Source organism: Strix uralensis, chromosome 5 (genome assembly GCF_047716275.1).
Source record: "Strix uralensis isolate ZFMK-TIS-50842 chromosome 5, bStrUra1, whole genome shotgun sequence".
Taxonomy (NCBI): Eukaryota; Metazoa; Chordata; class Aves; order Strigiformes; family Strigidae; genus Strix; species Strix uralensis.
The window spans coordinates 4,980,010-4,997,382 of NC_133976.1; the positions used below are offsets into that span (position 1 = coordinate 4,980,010).

Genomic DNA, 17,373 nt, shown 5'->3' on the forward strand with positions numbered 1-17,373 from the left:
TCTTGTGCCTAGTACCTATGCAGGCTGATCTCAGGAGACAAGCAGAAAGAAAATGAAGCATCTGATCTGCTTCCTGGTTTTGTTCCTCATTTCTGGAGTAGGAAGCTTTGATCTTGTTATCGACGAAATCCCAGATGTGAGTATTTCAAGGCAGGGCCTAGGTCTCCTTTCCTTGCTGAAGTCAATATTGAAGCTGCAGCTGGCTTCAGTGGGAGAAGAACTGGGCCACTGCTTCATAGCTCTGCTTGTATCTTATGATTCTATTCTACTTTTAGCTGTAAATGGGATTCTCCTGATAATTGGTTTTCACCTGTCATTCATAGTGCTTCTTTTTTATTATTAAAGTTGGGATAATATGGGCATAACTCCAAGTTTCTTTTCAAGCAGGATTCTTATTTTTACCTCAACTTTGCCTTTTCTGGTGATTTTACCTTTAAACATTCCAATGGGCTTCTATGCTCAAGCCTTCAGCATATTTTATATCCTGTTTCCCTGGAATAAGCAGAAACAGAGCAGCTAGATATCTTTGTGGATGGGGCCTCCTGTACAGACCACTATGAACTTCAGCAAAGCTTCATATGGACTCAGGGTTTTGTTAACAGGAGTTCAAATATGGAGTTAAGATCCTGTTGACTGCTAAGATTCCTTAACAGAGGAATGAGATAATTTATAGAAGAGCTTGTAATTAGGATAATACAACGATGAAGAGCATAGTTATAGATTTGACTCTGAAGCTGAGTCTGAATTTAAACCCCCGGACTCAGGTGAACTTAGATTTGGGTGTCTACACCCATTTCCACATTGCCATATTGCAATATTTCTGTGAAGTCAGCAGGGATGGTGTGAAGCTTTCTTTTACTTTGTAGTACTAACAAAAAGAATTTGTGAGCAGGAATATCCTCTTTTTCTTCTTACAGCACTTTTCATGACACAGTGAGATTTTTATACTGAGTTTGAAATTCCCAGGAAAAATATTCCAAACCTGTGGTCCTTTCTAACCATAGTTGTCATATCAGTTTAACATCAAAGTGCTTAAATAATTTAATTTTGTGCAAACCTTTGTGTGTATGCTATCATATAAACTGGAGCGCAACTCATATACTTGCCATAAATTAAACTTCTAACAAAATTTAGTTAAGAGCATTGCTGTGGTGTAAAAACCACGCTACTAATTGAATCAGTGCAGCTTTGCACTTGGAAAAGACCTGACGTGCCTTTGCTGTCAATGGGACAAACTTAGTTCTCAGGTATATTAGTATAAAATCAGAGACAATTTCGACTGGTTTGAGCAGAAATTCTCTGAACTTGTTGGTTTAAGTGAGATCAGTATCTGAAGTACTGTAGTTACCATGGCTAGACCCATCCTGATGATAATCTGCCTCTTGCTCTTTATGGTCATTTCAATGTGTTAAATATTACTCCCTTTTTCAGAAGGAAAGGTTGTAAAATGATGGCAAAGGTCATGATCTTATAAGAGTATATAGAGCTAGTTGGCCTCAGAGGGAAACTGAATGTGTGGAGATGCCACATTTTGGTCTGAGATTGTTTGTGCCTCTGCTCCCTATTTGCACCAAGGGGAGGTAAATTCCCTTTGGAACTCTATTAGAGTGCTAATCAATAATAAATCAAGTGATAAATCAAACAGTAAGGCAGCAACAACACCTCTTTCTTTCTTCTTTCTTCTCTAGGAAGTGGAGAACCTGATTGACCTAGAAATCGATGGAGTTCCTTCAAGCTCCAGGATGAGGAATGGCAGGTACCAGGTACAGTACCCAGAAATGCTTCAAAAAAAGGGAATCAAGAATGTCTGGGAGCTCTCTCCAGGTGGCTTGTTCCATGTCAAGGGCTGCAACTGTGCAATCAGGTGGGACCAGCAGGTCCTTACATGCATTGAGACCTCCATATCTCTTGGTGGGATAAGAACTGCTACTACCCTTTATGCAGTACCTAGCACAACAAGGCTTTGTTCCATATCTGCGCTCTAACGACCATAACACAGATGCTAAACAATGGAGATACTTGTCTGTCTAACTTAATGTGTGGGAAAAACCCCACTGATACTGGTGAGGCTTTTCTATGAGAAAATGGAAAAGGACTTCAGACACTGGTAATGCAGGTAGAAACTTTTCAGTCCTGCAGGTAGTCTATTCATTCATATTTAACTCAGGTCAAAAGAGTGCAGCAACGTGTCACATGGGTAATGAGCTGGTGGAGTCTGAGACCAGGGTAGAAAATTTGTTTCCAGCATGCTGATGGGTTGCAGATTATTACAGTCTGTCGTCTTCTGAAGCAAAAACATTTAAAACAGCATTGTGGGAGTTTTCTTGTGTTTTACACAGTAGTAATTAACAATAATGATCATGAAGTCAGTTGTTTGAAGGTATTAACTTTTATTACACTGCAAGAAAGAAATTATGATCAGAGTGGACCTTGTCCTCTGCCAAGCTCTGGTGCTTCCTTTCTTGAGCTTGTTCAATATAGCGAAAACAGAAGGCAAACATGATTCTTCTTTATCCTAAGGCTTTTTGAAAGGGGCTTCACACAGAGTGTAAATGTAACTTACTGACACCTAAAGCCCCCATTACAATGCTAGAAAAATGGAAGATTTTACCATAAATATGGATCAAGCCAGCTCACATTTGCCAGACCAGTGTTTAAATAATTTAATCGTGATCTAAGCAGAAATCCTCTCTAGCTGCACTTCTTCAGGGCATCATTTCTTTCCAACATGGCTATATTAATGCTTACGTATTATATTGCCTCTGTTCCCCAACTTTCTGGATACATAGTGATATAGACATATGCATGCAGTAATTGGCAATTTTACTAGTGGTTTTATTATACCAGTTATTCCTTATATTCCCAGATATTCTTTCCTATCCTTTGCCTGTCAAATGAGTCTTTGCAAACCAGTAGAACTAACATCTCAGCTATAGGATGAGCTACCCTTATGTTAGTTGAATCACAATAAAATATTAATAAAGGAGATTAAACTAAAGTATGTGAAACATCTTGAGAGAGTAGCTCTTGGTCAACAGCAGGCACACAGTTACTTACTGTGGATCACTAGAGGAAGGCTGTCTTCCAAATTATTGTTTTAGCACTATGTTTTTCTACAGTGAGGTCACTAGCCCATTGGCAACAAGACAACAGAACTCCTCTGCAGACCCTACTGATTAGCTCTAAATAGAAAGAATTGTTTTGTAGGTCCAAATAAGGTATTCTGGTGAAAAATATTCGCTCCTGAGTAATTCTAAAATTACTGGGTCTCAGGTATGTGAATGGTTCTCGTGACCACATAAGCAGAGCACCTCATGGGCTGGGATGCGGGTAACCTTGTGAGCCTCCGTGTGATGGTGCACTGCCGTTATCTCTGTTTTGGAGACAGATCATGGAGCTTGTGTCTAGACTCTGAGGCAGGATGTTCTATAGCACTTCCCTCAGTCCTGGTCCTGATCTCTGGCTGTCCAGAGCCAGGTGAGATCATACCTAATTCCTTACTGCTCTGCCTGCCTGGTTTCCTCTCCATGAGAACCCGCACATGAAGGAAATATGGAAGGAGAGAGAGGGTGGAATCAGCTGGCTGGAGAGTCCCCCCAGCTCCCAGGGTATAAATGCAAGCAGAAAGACCACAATTCATCTTCAACATTGTGAAGACAAAGTCTGCCAAGACCTAGGTTTGAAGTTGCTCTTCTTGCACCTCACAGTAAGGGTCATGATCCCCAAAAGAGACTGCACTGAAATTGCAGTGTGTTAAAAACTGCTTAGGAAATGGCTCACATGAAAACAAGTGAATCTATGAGGAAACAGCATGTCAAAGAACAGGGAGGACATGCCAGGAAGATCTCATCCTCTTTCTAGTTTCTCATGCTGGGCATCTGCTTTTCAAATTTTCCCTTAATCTACAGATTCTTATGACTTTCCCCAGGAATTTTCATGCCCCAGTAGAAAAGTAATTTTCTTGAAATGCAGTGTAACAGCTCTGAATCTGCTTTCCTTGTTTTGCCAAGTCACACCTGAGAAGTGGCCTGGGGACTGCAACTTGAAAGCAATGGTAAGCTAGGCATCCCATAGATGACCTAAAACCTGCAACTCTTGTAATACTTTACCACTTGCACTACCCTTAGACACCATGGCTTCTTCTTCCACAGACAGGACAGGAGGAATCAGGGTCAGCAGCTCTGGATAATAGTTAGATTGAAGTACCCAATATTTTCTTGATGGTAGAGTGCATAATAGTTGCAATATTCATGCACAGTGATTTGAACAAAGGTCATTATGGAGGGCTGAATATCCATAGCCTGTACAGATGTCAGGAGAAGATGGGTCTCAGTACCTGAAGATAGGGCCCAGCATCTATCAAGACCAGATTCTTAAAACAGTTCCTGAGGTGCTTGTCTCCACCCTAATCAGCAATTAGCCACACGTTAGATAATTGCACAAGATACTGTTTCTAGGCAGTGTGGTCATCAGCAGATCTGGATGTGGTTTAAAGGCAAGGATCAGCCGTAAATCCTCATGCCAGAAATAGCACAAGTCTCACGTGCCACAGAAGCCCATGTTCCCAGTAACCACACCAGCGCTCAAACCTGAAGTATAGTTATCTACAGCTCTGTCCTCCTGACCCGTTGGAGTGGCTGCCCTCTGCAACCTTTGACATCCTGGGGGGACGGTTGGCCCGCCCTATGTCTGATCTCTAACAACAGCAGTGGGAGTCATTACATGTACAAGTGATAAGCTCACATCTCCATCAGTGCCTCTCTCTTCTCCTCCACCCTCACAAAAACAAACAGGAAGGAAATCTGGGCATCTTGAAAACTTTACACCATTTGTAAAGTGAGTCAGGAACCCTAAGCTCTTCCAAGAACTGGACAAGTATCACAACAAAACAAATCGCCTCTGTGCCAAGGCTTTGGTCTTCATCTTTTCAAAATTAAATTTGTTTCAGTTAATGTTGGTTTAGTCTTAATTTGTATTCATACTGATGGTATTTCCTGTGCCAAGGGTATGTGTGGGGACAACAGTCATTCTTTATCAGATGTGAAGGGTCCAGTTCACTGTACAGTGATATCTGTGGGGTGTCAGGGTGGACTGAGCAAGGATCAGTCCATCAGGCTTTGCAGAGTGTCTCTAGAGCACCATAAACTTTCAGATCTGAAATCCCAGGCTGAATGCTTCAGGTGGAGCCCGGTAAATAAAAGTAGTAAATAAAAACCTACATTTGTTCTCAGCCAGGTGGAAACCCTGCAGTCTCCCTGTCTGGCTTTAAAGGATCCTTAAAATTATCTTTCTATGACATGTATCAGCTCTTAGGCAGCCCAAGATTTTCCTACTAACAATATACTAATTATCTTCAAATGAACTTAGTAACTGTATAACAGGCCTTATATGCACCATCTGGCTAATTAAGTTTTTGTGAGCATCTTCTGTGGTTTTGGGTCCTCTTGGATTCAAGTGCTACTGAAACCTGAGATGAGATTGGTATGTTTTGGTACATTTTTATAATTAAAAGAATTCTTTCAACCAAATGAGTGTATCTGTTTTCAGATGAAAGGGATCACACCACTGGCTGTGAAGAGCTGAGCTTGCCTATTTGTGATGATAACACCAAAGTAGATATCTACATTAAACAATTGCCTCCCCCTAGAACTAGGTGAGCCAAGTCCCATCGAGGATTACTTATGCAAGTTTAAGTTTTAGGGAATTAAACAGAATGATTCAAATGGCCACAAGATGTCACCAACTCTTCATAGAAATTTTAAAATGGAAATATTCATAGGGCAGGGGAAAAAAAAATCAACCATTAATGAGCAGTTTCAGCTCTTCTAAGCAGTGCATACATAACTACCTTTACATATATGCAAGTATATAAATGTAATATCAATGACACATAGGGGGTTTTATACATACATATTGCATATAATACAATAATATAAACATGTATTCTATAATGTAAGTGAAAACAGAATGAGATAAAATGGTCTGGGTTTTGAGGTTTTCCACTTTTCCTAGAAAAATAAAAAGAGATTTTTTCTGTTAAAAGCTAGAGTTTCTGAGTATGACTTCTTGTCAGCCTGTTTTGCTTTCAGGAAATATATTTTTGTTCTAGAAGAGAATGTTTTCTATAAAAAATAAAAAACAGGGGAAGAGAGATCATCCCATGTATAAATACATAAAATAAGACAAAAGGAATATGCACACTAAGTCTGAGAACTCAAACCAATTTTCATCATCTTGGAAAGCAGCTTTTAGATGTTAACTGTCTGATCCCTGTCTTGATTCAGCCACAATCTGTGTTGTTAGCTTTGCTGAAATACGTTCTCCATATTTTTCTCTTCCAGCGAAGCACATCTGACTGGGGGTATGTTGGAGACCTGGTGAGTTTTTTTCTTCCTCTGTGGAAAATAATACCGAACAAAGTGATTTTCTAGTTAACCATTTTTTGGAAATCAATCCTTTTGTTTGTTCAGTTCCTTGTTTTTACTGCTGGTTGGGTATTAACCTATTTTCTTTAAACAAAGCACTGTTTGCACAACGCTGTTTATACAACTGCTCTTGGAGGGAGAAGGGTATGGTAAATATGAAGAAATAATCATCAAAAATGATTAGACGAAGACAATATCTTAATATACCAGTTTAATACTGTTCTCCCACTGCCATGGTTTAACCATTTACAAGACAATGTCGGTACCAATGCTGTAGGTCTCCTTTATTTAGGACTTTTATTTAAAATGTAAGCTCTCTCCTCCTCAGTAAATGATGCTGAGGATTACTGTGCACCCTTCTATGCTGAATTGAACCAATAGAGTCGTTTCAAGGACTGACTGCATGGTCAAAAGCAAGGAAAACATTCCAGCTTAATAAATTCCCTCTTTCAGCTTAAATGTTATAATGAACTATATTCACATGAGTATCCTGCCATATTGCTGGGTAAAATATGGAGGTGTCCTGAACTTCAGTTTATGTCCCATCTAGCTGCCATATTGTAAGTTGAAAAAAAGGCACTGAGACTATAAAAGGGGTTGATACTGCACTCTAGGGCACATTTTACAGATGTGTCCTAAATTTACAGAGTAATTGTGTCAATTACAGGTGGAGGACGATGACAAGATAGGTCTTTACAGCTACAAAGTTCAATCCACTATAACGTCACGGTTGGCCAACACAATGATCCAAGCCAAAATGGTGAATAATGCAAAACGGTCCCAGCACATAGTGTTTGATGTACAAGTCCCCAAAGGAGCTTTTATTGACAACTTTACCATGTAAGTAGTGGGCATTTATCAGCCTTGTGCTCTGGCAGTGTTCAGTGTGGTGGCAGAATGTGGTGGGAGGGAATTATTTGTAAAAGCAAAACATCTCATTATTTTCCAGGTTCAGTGTCATTTTAGCAGGCTTTCTCGAGGAAAAAAGGCTCATGTCATCATAATGTCTGTCTGTCCATCTCTTCCTCTCCAGTAATTATTGGGCCATTGGCCAACATCAACAAAATTTGACAAAAGGACAGAAGTCTGGAATAGGTTAAGCTCCTACCTGTCTGGTGCATGCTGGCACCAGATCGAAGGAGAGAGACCCACATTAGAGCCCTCACTGAACAGAAAGAAACTAAGTATTCATTCAGAGAGGCAGCAGCCAGCTTGCTGGTCAGGAGACATGTCCTGATCCGTGTTCCAAAACAGCCATGACATCAGTAACTGCCTGCCCTGCCCAAAGAACAGGGAAAGGGTGAAGGAGGTAAGGAAGAGCAGATCCTCCTCAGAGTACAAGAGTGATGGCTACTTGAAATAAAAAAGCAGGTAGGGAAAAAGATACAGATCTAGTGGAAACCAAACTTCATTACTTTGGGGTTAAACAAGAGCCTTATTATTTCATTTCCCACCAGCTTAGATTTCACTGATGTTTTTCTAAAGCGAAGAAACAGTCGTCAATTGTAAAGTTGTTTCTTTTGCAAACTGACTGTGATTCTCTCTCCTAGGGATGTCAATGGTATAACATTTACCAGCAAAATTCGGGAAAAATCTGAAGCCAGAAAAATGTACTCTCAAGCAAAAGCCAAAGGCAAAGCTGCTGGAATAGTAAGGTATAAAGACTTTGGCATGTGGGTGTTGTGCTGAACGTATTCATAGGAGAACTGAAGAGACCCATCCCAGGAGGAGATAGATGAGGGAGGAACCCTGGGAAGGAAAATGTGTTGCTTACTTACAGCAACTCTGATATTTAATTATCAAGGACTAAATTTGTGTTTCTGCTTTCAGCTTGACAAAACATACTGTGCTAACAGAAAACTGCTGTTCCCTGATATAGGCTACAGTTAGAACCAGACCCAGCAAATGCAAAGAAGCTCTCTTTCTCCTTGTATTTTCTCAAAATAACCCCACAGCTGACTTTTCAGGAGCAATGCCTTGGATATGGAAAACTTCCAAACCGAAGTGAATGTGCCCCCAGGGACGAGGATCCAGTTCGAACTTCACTACCATGAAATGATTCGGAGGAAACTGAGCTCTTATGAGCACATCATCTCAGTGAAGCCAGGACGCTTGGCAAAGCACATGGAGGTAAAGTAGAGCTGGTGTCTGTAGGCAGCACCCCACAGGTGAATCCTCACTGAGAAAGCAGTCAAGGTTCCTACAAGTCCCACAGCAGAACCCTTCATCTGCAGCTCCTTCCTTTCATATGGGCTTTGTACAAATAGCCTCGAGGTCACTGTGTAGACCAGCATGAAACACATTAAATGAGGAGCTATGTAGCTACATGAGTGAGGAGCAAATGTGTCCTGCCTCCTCTTGTACTAACACAGTTGGGCACCTCCTGAATCGTGACTGACTCACGTCAGACCCACTTGGGCAAACAAGCTTTGGCCTATATATACCCTTGTGTAAACTTGCCTTGACTGAAGGAAAACAAACAATACTTGCTATTTAGTTGGAACAGTGCTTTTCACAATAACCCCAACTTCATGAGATAGTGTCCTGTGAGAGCAGATGTTCTCTGATTGACAGTCCCTCCACAACTGTCTGCCAGAAGATGATCTGTCTTATTCTTACCCTCTTTCTTACACTCATCCAAAGGTGTCCTCTGTCATCCATCAACAGTCACAAGATACAGGGATAGCTGGACATTTCCACCTGGCCATTCTTATGTTCCTGTTTCATAAATGTCTTCTTCAGCTTTCCATGGCTTCAGCACAAGGTGTATATGAAATTTTGCTGCTTGTGTTTCCGTGGTACAGGCTGTGACCTGCTTCAAGCTGTCCAAAGGCCTGAGTTAGTCCTACTGAAAGGGACGCTGTGTCCTGCCTCCTAGTAGTCTTACTAACCACAAACACAACCAGAAAAAGGCTTTATCCCAAGCTGACAAGATAAAACCTTTATTTTCCAAATCACCTTGGCCATCCAAACAAAAGCAAAAATACTCTCTGTCCTGTCAATGGCATGAGTAGAGAGGGAGAGGACTCATCACTGAGTGTTCCTCCTGGCCTCCTAACCCAAAGCAGCACTAAGGCAGAGTCACTTCATGCTTCTGTCATGCTTTCAGTGTAAACAAGGGTATCACTCTTGACTCCTATCCCACCACTTGCCCCAGGGGGTAAGAGAGAGAGCAGGAATGAACATTTCTGCCAAATTCTTTCCATTCTTTGGACCCTTTTTTTTTTTTTTGTCTTTGCATCGTGGTCTATTTTCACCATTGCATGGATCCCCACCACAAATGAGACTAGCCCTACTGGAGCATTCTCAAGGGCAACCCGCCCCCCAGATGGAGTTTGCCTGTGGAGCGTTCATAAGATCCTGGTATAACACGGGCACTGCTCTATATTAAATGTCCTCCCTCCTGCCTTTAGGTGGATGTCCGCATTATTGAGCCACAGGGACTTCGCTATGTGCATGTTCCTAATTCCCTCGGAGATCATTTTGATGGAATCACCACCATCTCCAAGGGAGAGAAAAAGGTAACACTCACAGACTAGAAATAGCATGAAAACATCAGTTTTCACATTTGTTCCTATGCAGTCATGACATTTTTTCATACCCACTGGAAACATGCAAAAATATGGCAAAAAAATACAGTGTCTTCATTACTGATACCTAAATGTATGTACAAGATGCTCAAATACTACAGTCACAGCAGTATAGAAACAGTGTGTAGTCTGTCCATCTTTGTGCAAAGCTTTTCATTTGTAATTCTGAAACTGAGATTGCTGGATGTGGAAAGGATAGGTGATGAATATCAAGTGGAATAACCGCTCTAGAATAACTCCACAATCTCAGTTTCAACTGAGAATATCTGCATAGGGACTTATTTTAGAACTGCTCTTTTCCTTAATATTCTTACCCTAGCTTTCTCCAACATAGATATTGGGTATAAGTAAACCCTCCAACAGTGGAGCAGTTTTTCTCAAGAAACTTCAAGCAGTGACTCTGGGAGGGTACAACTCTTTTGACTCTTACATAGACATCTAATACAGGATATGTTAATCAGGCCCAAAAAGTCTGTCTATACTGCTATAATAATATATCAGGCAATATTGTTTCCTGATATTGACGCTCATTTTTATGTCTCATTCACCCACATCCCTAGTTTAGCAAATTATTTCAGAGGTATTTGTGTGGCTATATATGTTATGTCTTATCTTCTCTGGAAATTCCAAGTTATTCAGTCAAAGCAGAGAAATAATGCCATAAATTCTGCATAACCAATAACATGACTAACGCAAATGATTTCTAGTACTCAATTTACAGTCAAATTACAAGCTCTCGTTTGTCTGGGGAAAAAAATCAATTAAAAAGCTATTAAAAATGTTGATAAAATTATGGATACTTTCAACTAGGAAAATGTTAAATAAGCCAACATATTACTTGCTAGAAATGGTTTGCACAGCTCTATTTTGAAATATTCGGTGCTGTAGATAGGTCATCTTATTTGTGTCACAGTTGCTACTACAGAATCAGCATATCCAGTCAAACCTTAGTGCTGATTTTCTTTTTAAGTGACCAAGTCCATTTTCCACTTAAACAAGAGTACAAATAAAGAAGAAAAGTGTTCAGTGAAATATATTTCAATGATCCACCTTTCTCACGACATCTGATTGACTGATGATCACTTCTCATTTCAAGGCTCATGTTTCTTTCAAGCCAACGATGGCTCAACAACGAAAATGCCCCACGTGCTCATCCACAGCAGTAGATGGAAATTTTGTGGTGCAATATGATGTGAACAGAGAAACCACAGGTGGAGAATTGGAAGTAAGCATTGCTGTTTAACTGGGACAGGAGATCTGTAAATACAAGAATTGCTGTCATTAAGCAAACTGTGCTAAATAAACTTAATCGTTCAGGAGAATAAAGATGAGAAAGAGCTCTGTATCCAGCTGAAAGAACAGAGGGATTCTAAGTGGGCAGAATGGATTTGTTTAATTTATGAGTAAGATGTGGTCCTACATATAGTCTGGAGCAGATTCCTGTCTTGTCCTAAAGCCAATGTCTTTTATACCTAGCAGCACTGTGGTGATTTAATGTTGAATCAGAGGACAGAGTCATTGGATGTTGTACCAATACATCACAAGGAGACAACCAGAACATCACTATTTTTATGTTAACATGAAGCAGAGTTATGGGGTTGAATTATTACAGACAGAACAGTCTTTTTTAAAACATTTTTCATTCCTCCTTATACTAGTCCATGGCAGTTGTCTGAGAACCAGGCTCTGCTTTCCTTGATAAAAAGTAAAGACTGTAGTATGGAGTATAGATGGTGTAAGGCTACGAAGAAGTGCAGAGCTGAAAGTTAGAATTGGCCCATAAAGAAGAATAACATTTTCTGCTCTGTTATTCTCTTGAGTTTTCTGACATCTTTACCATAGCTCACTTCACTGTGACTTTTTTATTTTATTTTGCAGATTTTTAATGGCTATTTTATTCACTTCTTTGCTCCGGAAAATCTTGATCCTCTGCCTAAAAACATTTTATTTGTTATAGACGTCAGTGGCTCGATGTGGGGACTGAAAATGAAACAAGTAAGTGTTTGACCTCTATTGAAAAATGAACCTCCTGCTAACTTTTCCCATGTGCCTTGCTATACAATTCTGTAATAGACTGGGGCTCAGAATTACCAGCTTAGTTCTTTACATTTTACTCCATCAAAAGTCTTAGCGAAGTTGAAGAATATTTGGTGACTTCACGGTTTTACTCTTTATTTGTAATGCTCCTTCCATGATGTAAGGAAGAGGTGATGCAATCAGAATATGGATTTTAACTCTAAATTAAAATTTTAATTGACAGATCACAAAACATTTTGCAAAGGCTCTGGCCCCCTTTTCTGTAATCTCCTCTACTGAATCCTGGGAAAGTGTCAGTGAGGATACTAATTCCCTGCTTTCAAACAGTTGTGGACAAGTTGTTGACAGCCCACTGAAGAGCGGGGCGGGCGGGAGCAGAAAATATAAAAAAATAAGATGTTTTAGTCTGCAAAAGAAAAGACTTGGAGAGCCATAATCAGCCTCCAAATATGCGAATGATCGTTCTAAAAGGAAAACTCATTAACTGACATTCATGCCCACCCAAGGTAGAATAAGATGGAATCAGGTGGATTTACAGCAGGAGAGATTTATCTTAGATATTAGCAAAAACTTTGTAGTGCTGAGAGGGGAGTTCAGGAGATTGTAGGTCTTGTGTCACTGAAAGTTAAGAACTAGCTAGACAGACATCAGCTGGGAATGATCTAGGTATATTTGAATTTGCTTCAGAGCACAATACTGAGTCTTGGCAGATTGCTTCCTTGGGAAAATCAATGCTGCAAAACTGGGATACAGGTTAATTGTCGCTTGTTTAAATCACACATCTTCAAACAGATGTTACCCAGTCTGAAGTGACAGCACTACAGGCAGCTAAGTCTCCTGAGCTGATACGAGCAATTCCTCTCTCCTGAACCCCAGTGTCTCACAAACTGCTTCTCTCTCTCACCTCACTCTGTGTTAGCAGGAGTTAAGAAAGGATGGGTTGAGTCACATGGGTTTGTTCTTGCTAATCACATTTTTTCTGTGTTTCTTTGGTGAAAGGTTCAGCTTTATGCAAGAAGTGCAAAAAAGGGGAGATTTGGATAGCAGATGCTATTTTGGATTCCAGTGCTCATGTTCTTATTCATCAGAGGCATCTGTTTGCCTGTAGTCACAGTTTAAGAAGATGTTTACAGCAACAGAAAGCATAAACTCATCTTCTCTTAAATTTCTTCTTCTCAGACCATCGAGGCCATGAAGGCAATATTGAGTGAGCTCCGTGCTGCTGATCAGTTCTCCCTTATTGACTTCAACCACAATGTCCGATGCTGGAGAAATAATCTAGTCTCAGCCACCCCAGCCCAGGTTGAAGATGCTAAGAAGTACATCCAGACAATCCATCCCAATGGGGGTATGAGGTTTTGATTGCAAGGTGCTCATGGAAGTTAGCTATCACAGGAACCTCAGACAACCTTCAGACTGGCAGAGTATTCCTAAAAAAAAAGTCTGATTCCCAAGATGGGAAAAGCATGCCCTGGGGCTAAAGGAGAGCAAGGATTCTGGTTTATTGTGTTAGGGGATGGGATGGCATGTCCTTCTACTGAATAAGCTATGACAGATAGAACACAGACCATAGAACAGCTGCCTTTGATCTATAGGCTCTATCTCCAGCCTCACAGATCCCAAATAGCCTTGAAAGACCAAGGCCGTCTCATGCCTTTGTAAAGCAGACCATAAGCAGCCCAACTCCAGGGTCTCCACTGGCTGTATACTGTAGACTACACTGTGATCTACTAAATGACACCCTGGGCAAACTTCATCCTTTTGGTGCCTTCATTCCACGTCTGATAAACAAGGACAGATGCCTTTTTCAGCCTTACAGCATTTTGGGTGCTTCATTTGTTAGTGTTTGAGCTATTTGTACAGAAGGGGCTCATGATCATTTTAACCCATTGCTCTCTGAAGTGCAGTTCTGGTTTAGTTGTTTAGTTATTTGTACACCAATAGTGTGTAGAGGCTCTCCCCAGTGTCAGAGCCTTCTGGTGCTGTGGCTGCTGGCTTCATTTCCAGAATATTTCACTGGCAACATGTAAGGTAGAATCAACCTGAGGTTATAGACTTGTCCAAGATCATCAGTGTGTTGGGAATAGGAAACCATATTAGATATATGAGTGCCTCATAAGCCTGATTTTGTAACCCCAAAAGAATTGATAGATAGCCTAGGAGACCTGCTCCCATCCAGCAAAGCCAGTTTGCAATGCAACACTTTATTATCCTGTCTCTGGAGCTGCTAATTTTTTTTTTTTTCTTGACTGCTCAGCCTTTCCACTCTTGTTCCTCTCATACTAGTTTCTTACTCTGTACTTTCTGTGCCACAAGCCAAACCTTTAGATAGGCTCATACACCTCTTCTTTTCCAATCAAGATGTCCAAGGAACAGACTGATACCAGAAAAGGAAGTTTCTTCACATTCTCATTCAATCATCTGCCTGCAAACCCATTACTTCTTCCCCCAGAAAATAGTTCCCAACACCACAAATAGTCCCACTGGAATTAGTGAGGGGGGATGGGGAGGCCACATGAAGATGACAGGCTGGGATGAAAAAGTGAACCAGAGTGCAAGCAGATGTAATGTAAGCACCACAGAGGAGAGGTTTTGCTGCTTTGATCTCAGGTCTTGTCTATGCTCATTAATTCCACTAGAATCTCAGAGCTAATCTGGGTTCAACAAGAGACTCAACAAGAATCAGACTTGTTTTCTTCATTGTGTCTTTGACAGGCACAAATATCAATGAAGCTCTTCTCCGGGCCACATTCATCCTGAATGAAGCCCAAAACTTAGGCATGTTGGACCCTAACTCAGTCTCTATGATTGTATTGGTGTCTGACGGAGACCCGACAGTAGGTGAGTACCCTGCTTTAGGGGAGAAGAAAGGCCAGTGGGATTAGTCTGAGAAAAGTGTTCAACATGTAGACATTTTGACAGTAAGATTAAAAATTCTGTTCCCTTTTCTTCCAATGGCTGTGCTGCTCTTTTGCCAAGTGCTGTAGGTGCCACGGGGCTTTGCACAGAAGCTTTCAAAAGATGAGCAGATTGTTTTATGTAAATTATTTGCTTCTTGCAATTACAGAGATGCATAAATTCTGTAGGAGAGGTAATCACAACCTTAGAAAAAAAATTTCCTCTTCCAATGACCTTGGCCCACACAGATCTATGCAGTCCCAAGTGTAACATCAAAATCAGGAAAATAATGTGGAAAGCAAATTAATTTGGATTGGGTTTGGTACAGGTCAAAAAGAATCGCTTACTGCAAGATGCCATCCCAGAAGAGGCTGCCATTAAAAACAAGTCTGAAAAAAAAGTCAGTCCCAATGGTGGCAGAGAACATCTTAAGTACAATAAACAAAGTAAAGTCTTTATGGAGATGTCTTAGTCTGCAGAGAGGTTGAAGCAGTAATTCTGGGAGAAGTCTAGATGTGTTGCAGTTACAAACTCCCCAGGAAGTTAATAAGAGCCCTAGATATACAAAAGATACCCATCAGATACCAAAAAAAGAGTTCAAAGGAGTCTTCTTCAGTGGAAACAATTTGTTAATCTCCATCCAGAAGAAGCTCAAATGTCACAGTAGGCACTGCAAAATGGAGATTTGGCATCTGAGCTAGCTGTCTAGATTTCCCTTATATTAAGCGAGAACCAGAGACACTGGAAGAGCATGAATGCACTTACCTTGATGGAGACTTCCTCCATTGCTCAGATGGATGTGACCCTTTGTGTGTCTCCAAGGTGAGCTAAAGCTGACGACGATCCAGAAGAATGTGAAGCAGAGCATAAAGGACGAATTCTCTCTCTTCTGCCTCGGGATTGGGTTTGATGTAGATTACGATTTCCTGCAGAGAATCGCGACTGACAACCGTGGCATGGCCCAGAGGATTTTTGGAAATCAGGAGACTTCTGCCCAAATGAAGGTGTGTTTCTGGCCCATTGCTGCTGAAACTATCCAATTCAGTTTACAGCTGTGGAGCTGGGTAACTCTACCAGCAAGAGTAGAGTTACTGTAGGTTTATAGCAGGGGTCGCAAAAAGCATCATTTCTTCTGGAGAGTCCTGTGAGAAGACAGTCATGTATTAGCTTAAGTGCTCCTAGTTATAATTTTGTAGCATCTATAATACATATTTTACTGCTCTGTGTTGGATTAATATTCTATAAAACAGTCCTAACCATAAAAAAATATTTTCTAAATTAAAATTAAGGCCTGGATTTTACCTCAGGCCACTTCAGCACTAACAAAAGGCACAGGTATAAATGCTAAATGTTAACTGTGACAGTATAAGAAAATGTTCAATTCTAGGAGGCTCTGGCTCCACCTCTGTAAGCAGCAATTGCTGATGAAAAAACTCTTACATCCTTATTCTGTTTCTATTCACTGGTTTCATCACCTGTGCAGGCTTCTCATACTTCTTTCCCAACACAGGCGTGATAGGACACACGCAGGTGTGCCAGGACACACTACCTGGTGTTCTGCCAAAGAAAGCAGCTCTGAGAGCACAGTCCCTCAGTATGAGAGAGCCTCCATCCATAGCACTATAGGGGTACCTGTTTTCCTTCTCTGGTCCTAAACCCAGCTGTGGACACATCTCTGTTCACATCAGCCAGGTACAACAGGGTCAGTCTACAGCACAGAAGCGAATGCAAGTGAGAGGTAGGTCTAGTTTTTGGCAAGAATTAGGTGGGAAGCAGTTGTCTGTTTTACACAGTAGCCAAGAGCTGACCAACCTGATAATAGATTCAGGCTCATATGCACCTGTGCTCAAGCTTTTTAGGCCTAGGAACACAGCCCATGGGCTTCTGAGCATCCTTGGACTTGGACCAAATTGTCTTGCTATACGCCCTTGCAAGTGTACTAAGGTCTAAGTATAAAAAAGTCCACGCTCTCTGGGACAAAGAAAGTCCCACTTGTCCTTTAGGGCTCTGGGTTTTGTCACCTGCTGTCCTTTCAGTAAGATTGGTGCATGTGGGAAGGTTGCTTCACGTACAACAGACTCACTTCTCTGTCTCCTTCCATCTCAGAATTTCTACAACCAGGTCTCCACCCCACTTTTGAAGAAGATTCAGTTCAACTACCCCCAGGAGTCAGTGTCAGACGTCACCCAGAGCAGCTTCCACAACTACTTTGGTGGCTCAGAGATAGTAGTAGCTGGGAAAGTTGACACAGAAAACCTGCAGCACTTGGAAAGCGTTGTCACAGCGACAGCAGTGAGTGAGGGTCTCCTCGGCATACCTGCTCCTGGGGGTTTGGGCTGCTTCATTCACTCGTGTGTGCAGTCTCCTTGCTGGAGGTCATTGCCAGTGGAGTGTTTTATCTGCTTGGGTTCGGGTGGGAGCGT

At 41.2% G+C, this 17,373-nt stretch overlaps 1 protein-coding gene across 1 annotated transcript in view; it reads left to right on the forward strand.

Moving 5' to 3' along the window:
- The window catches only part of ITIH2 (inter-alpha-trypsin inhibitor heavy chain 2), a 27,534-nt gene continuing 10,161 nt past the window's right edge, over positions 1-17,373 (forward strand). The window contains exons 1-13 of the mRNA XM_074869719.1: positions 1-136; positions 1,689-1,763; positions 6,342-6,377; positions 7,093-7,265; positions 7,976-8,080; positions 8,393-8,555; positions 9,839-9,946; positions 11,112-11,240; positions 11,894-12,010; positions 13,232-13,400; positions 14,768-14,893; positions 15,773-15,954; positions 17,057-17,242. Of these exons, the coding sequence (XP_074725820.1) occupies positions 53-136; positions 1,689-1,763; positions 6,342-6,377; positions 7,093-7,265; positions 7,976-8,080; positions 8,393-8,555; positions 9,839-9,946; positions 11,112-11,240; positions 11,894-12,010; positions 13,232-13,400; positions 14,768-14,893; positions 15,773-15,954; positions 17,057-17,242 (1,653 nt within the window). The 5' untranslated portion in view covers positions 1-52. The remainder of the gene's footprint in view (positions 137-1,688; positions 1,764-6,341; positions 6,378-7,092; positions 7,266-7,975; positions 8,081-8,392; positions 8,556-9,838; positions 9,947-11,111; positions 11,241-11,893; positions 12,011-13,231; positions 13,401-14,767; positions 14,894-15,772; positions 15,955-17,056; positions 17,243-17,373) is intronic.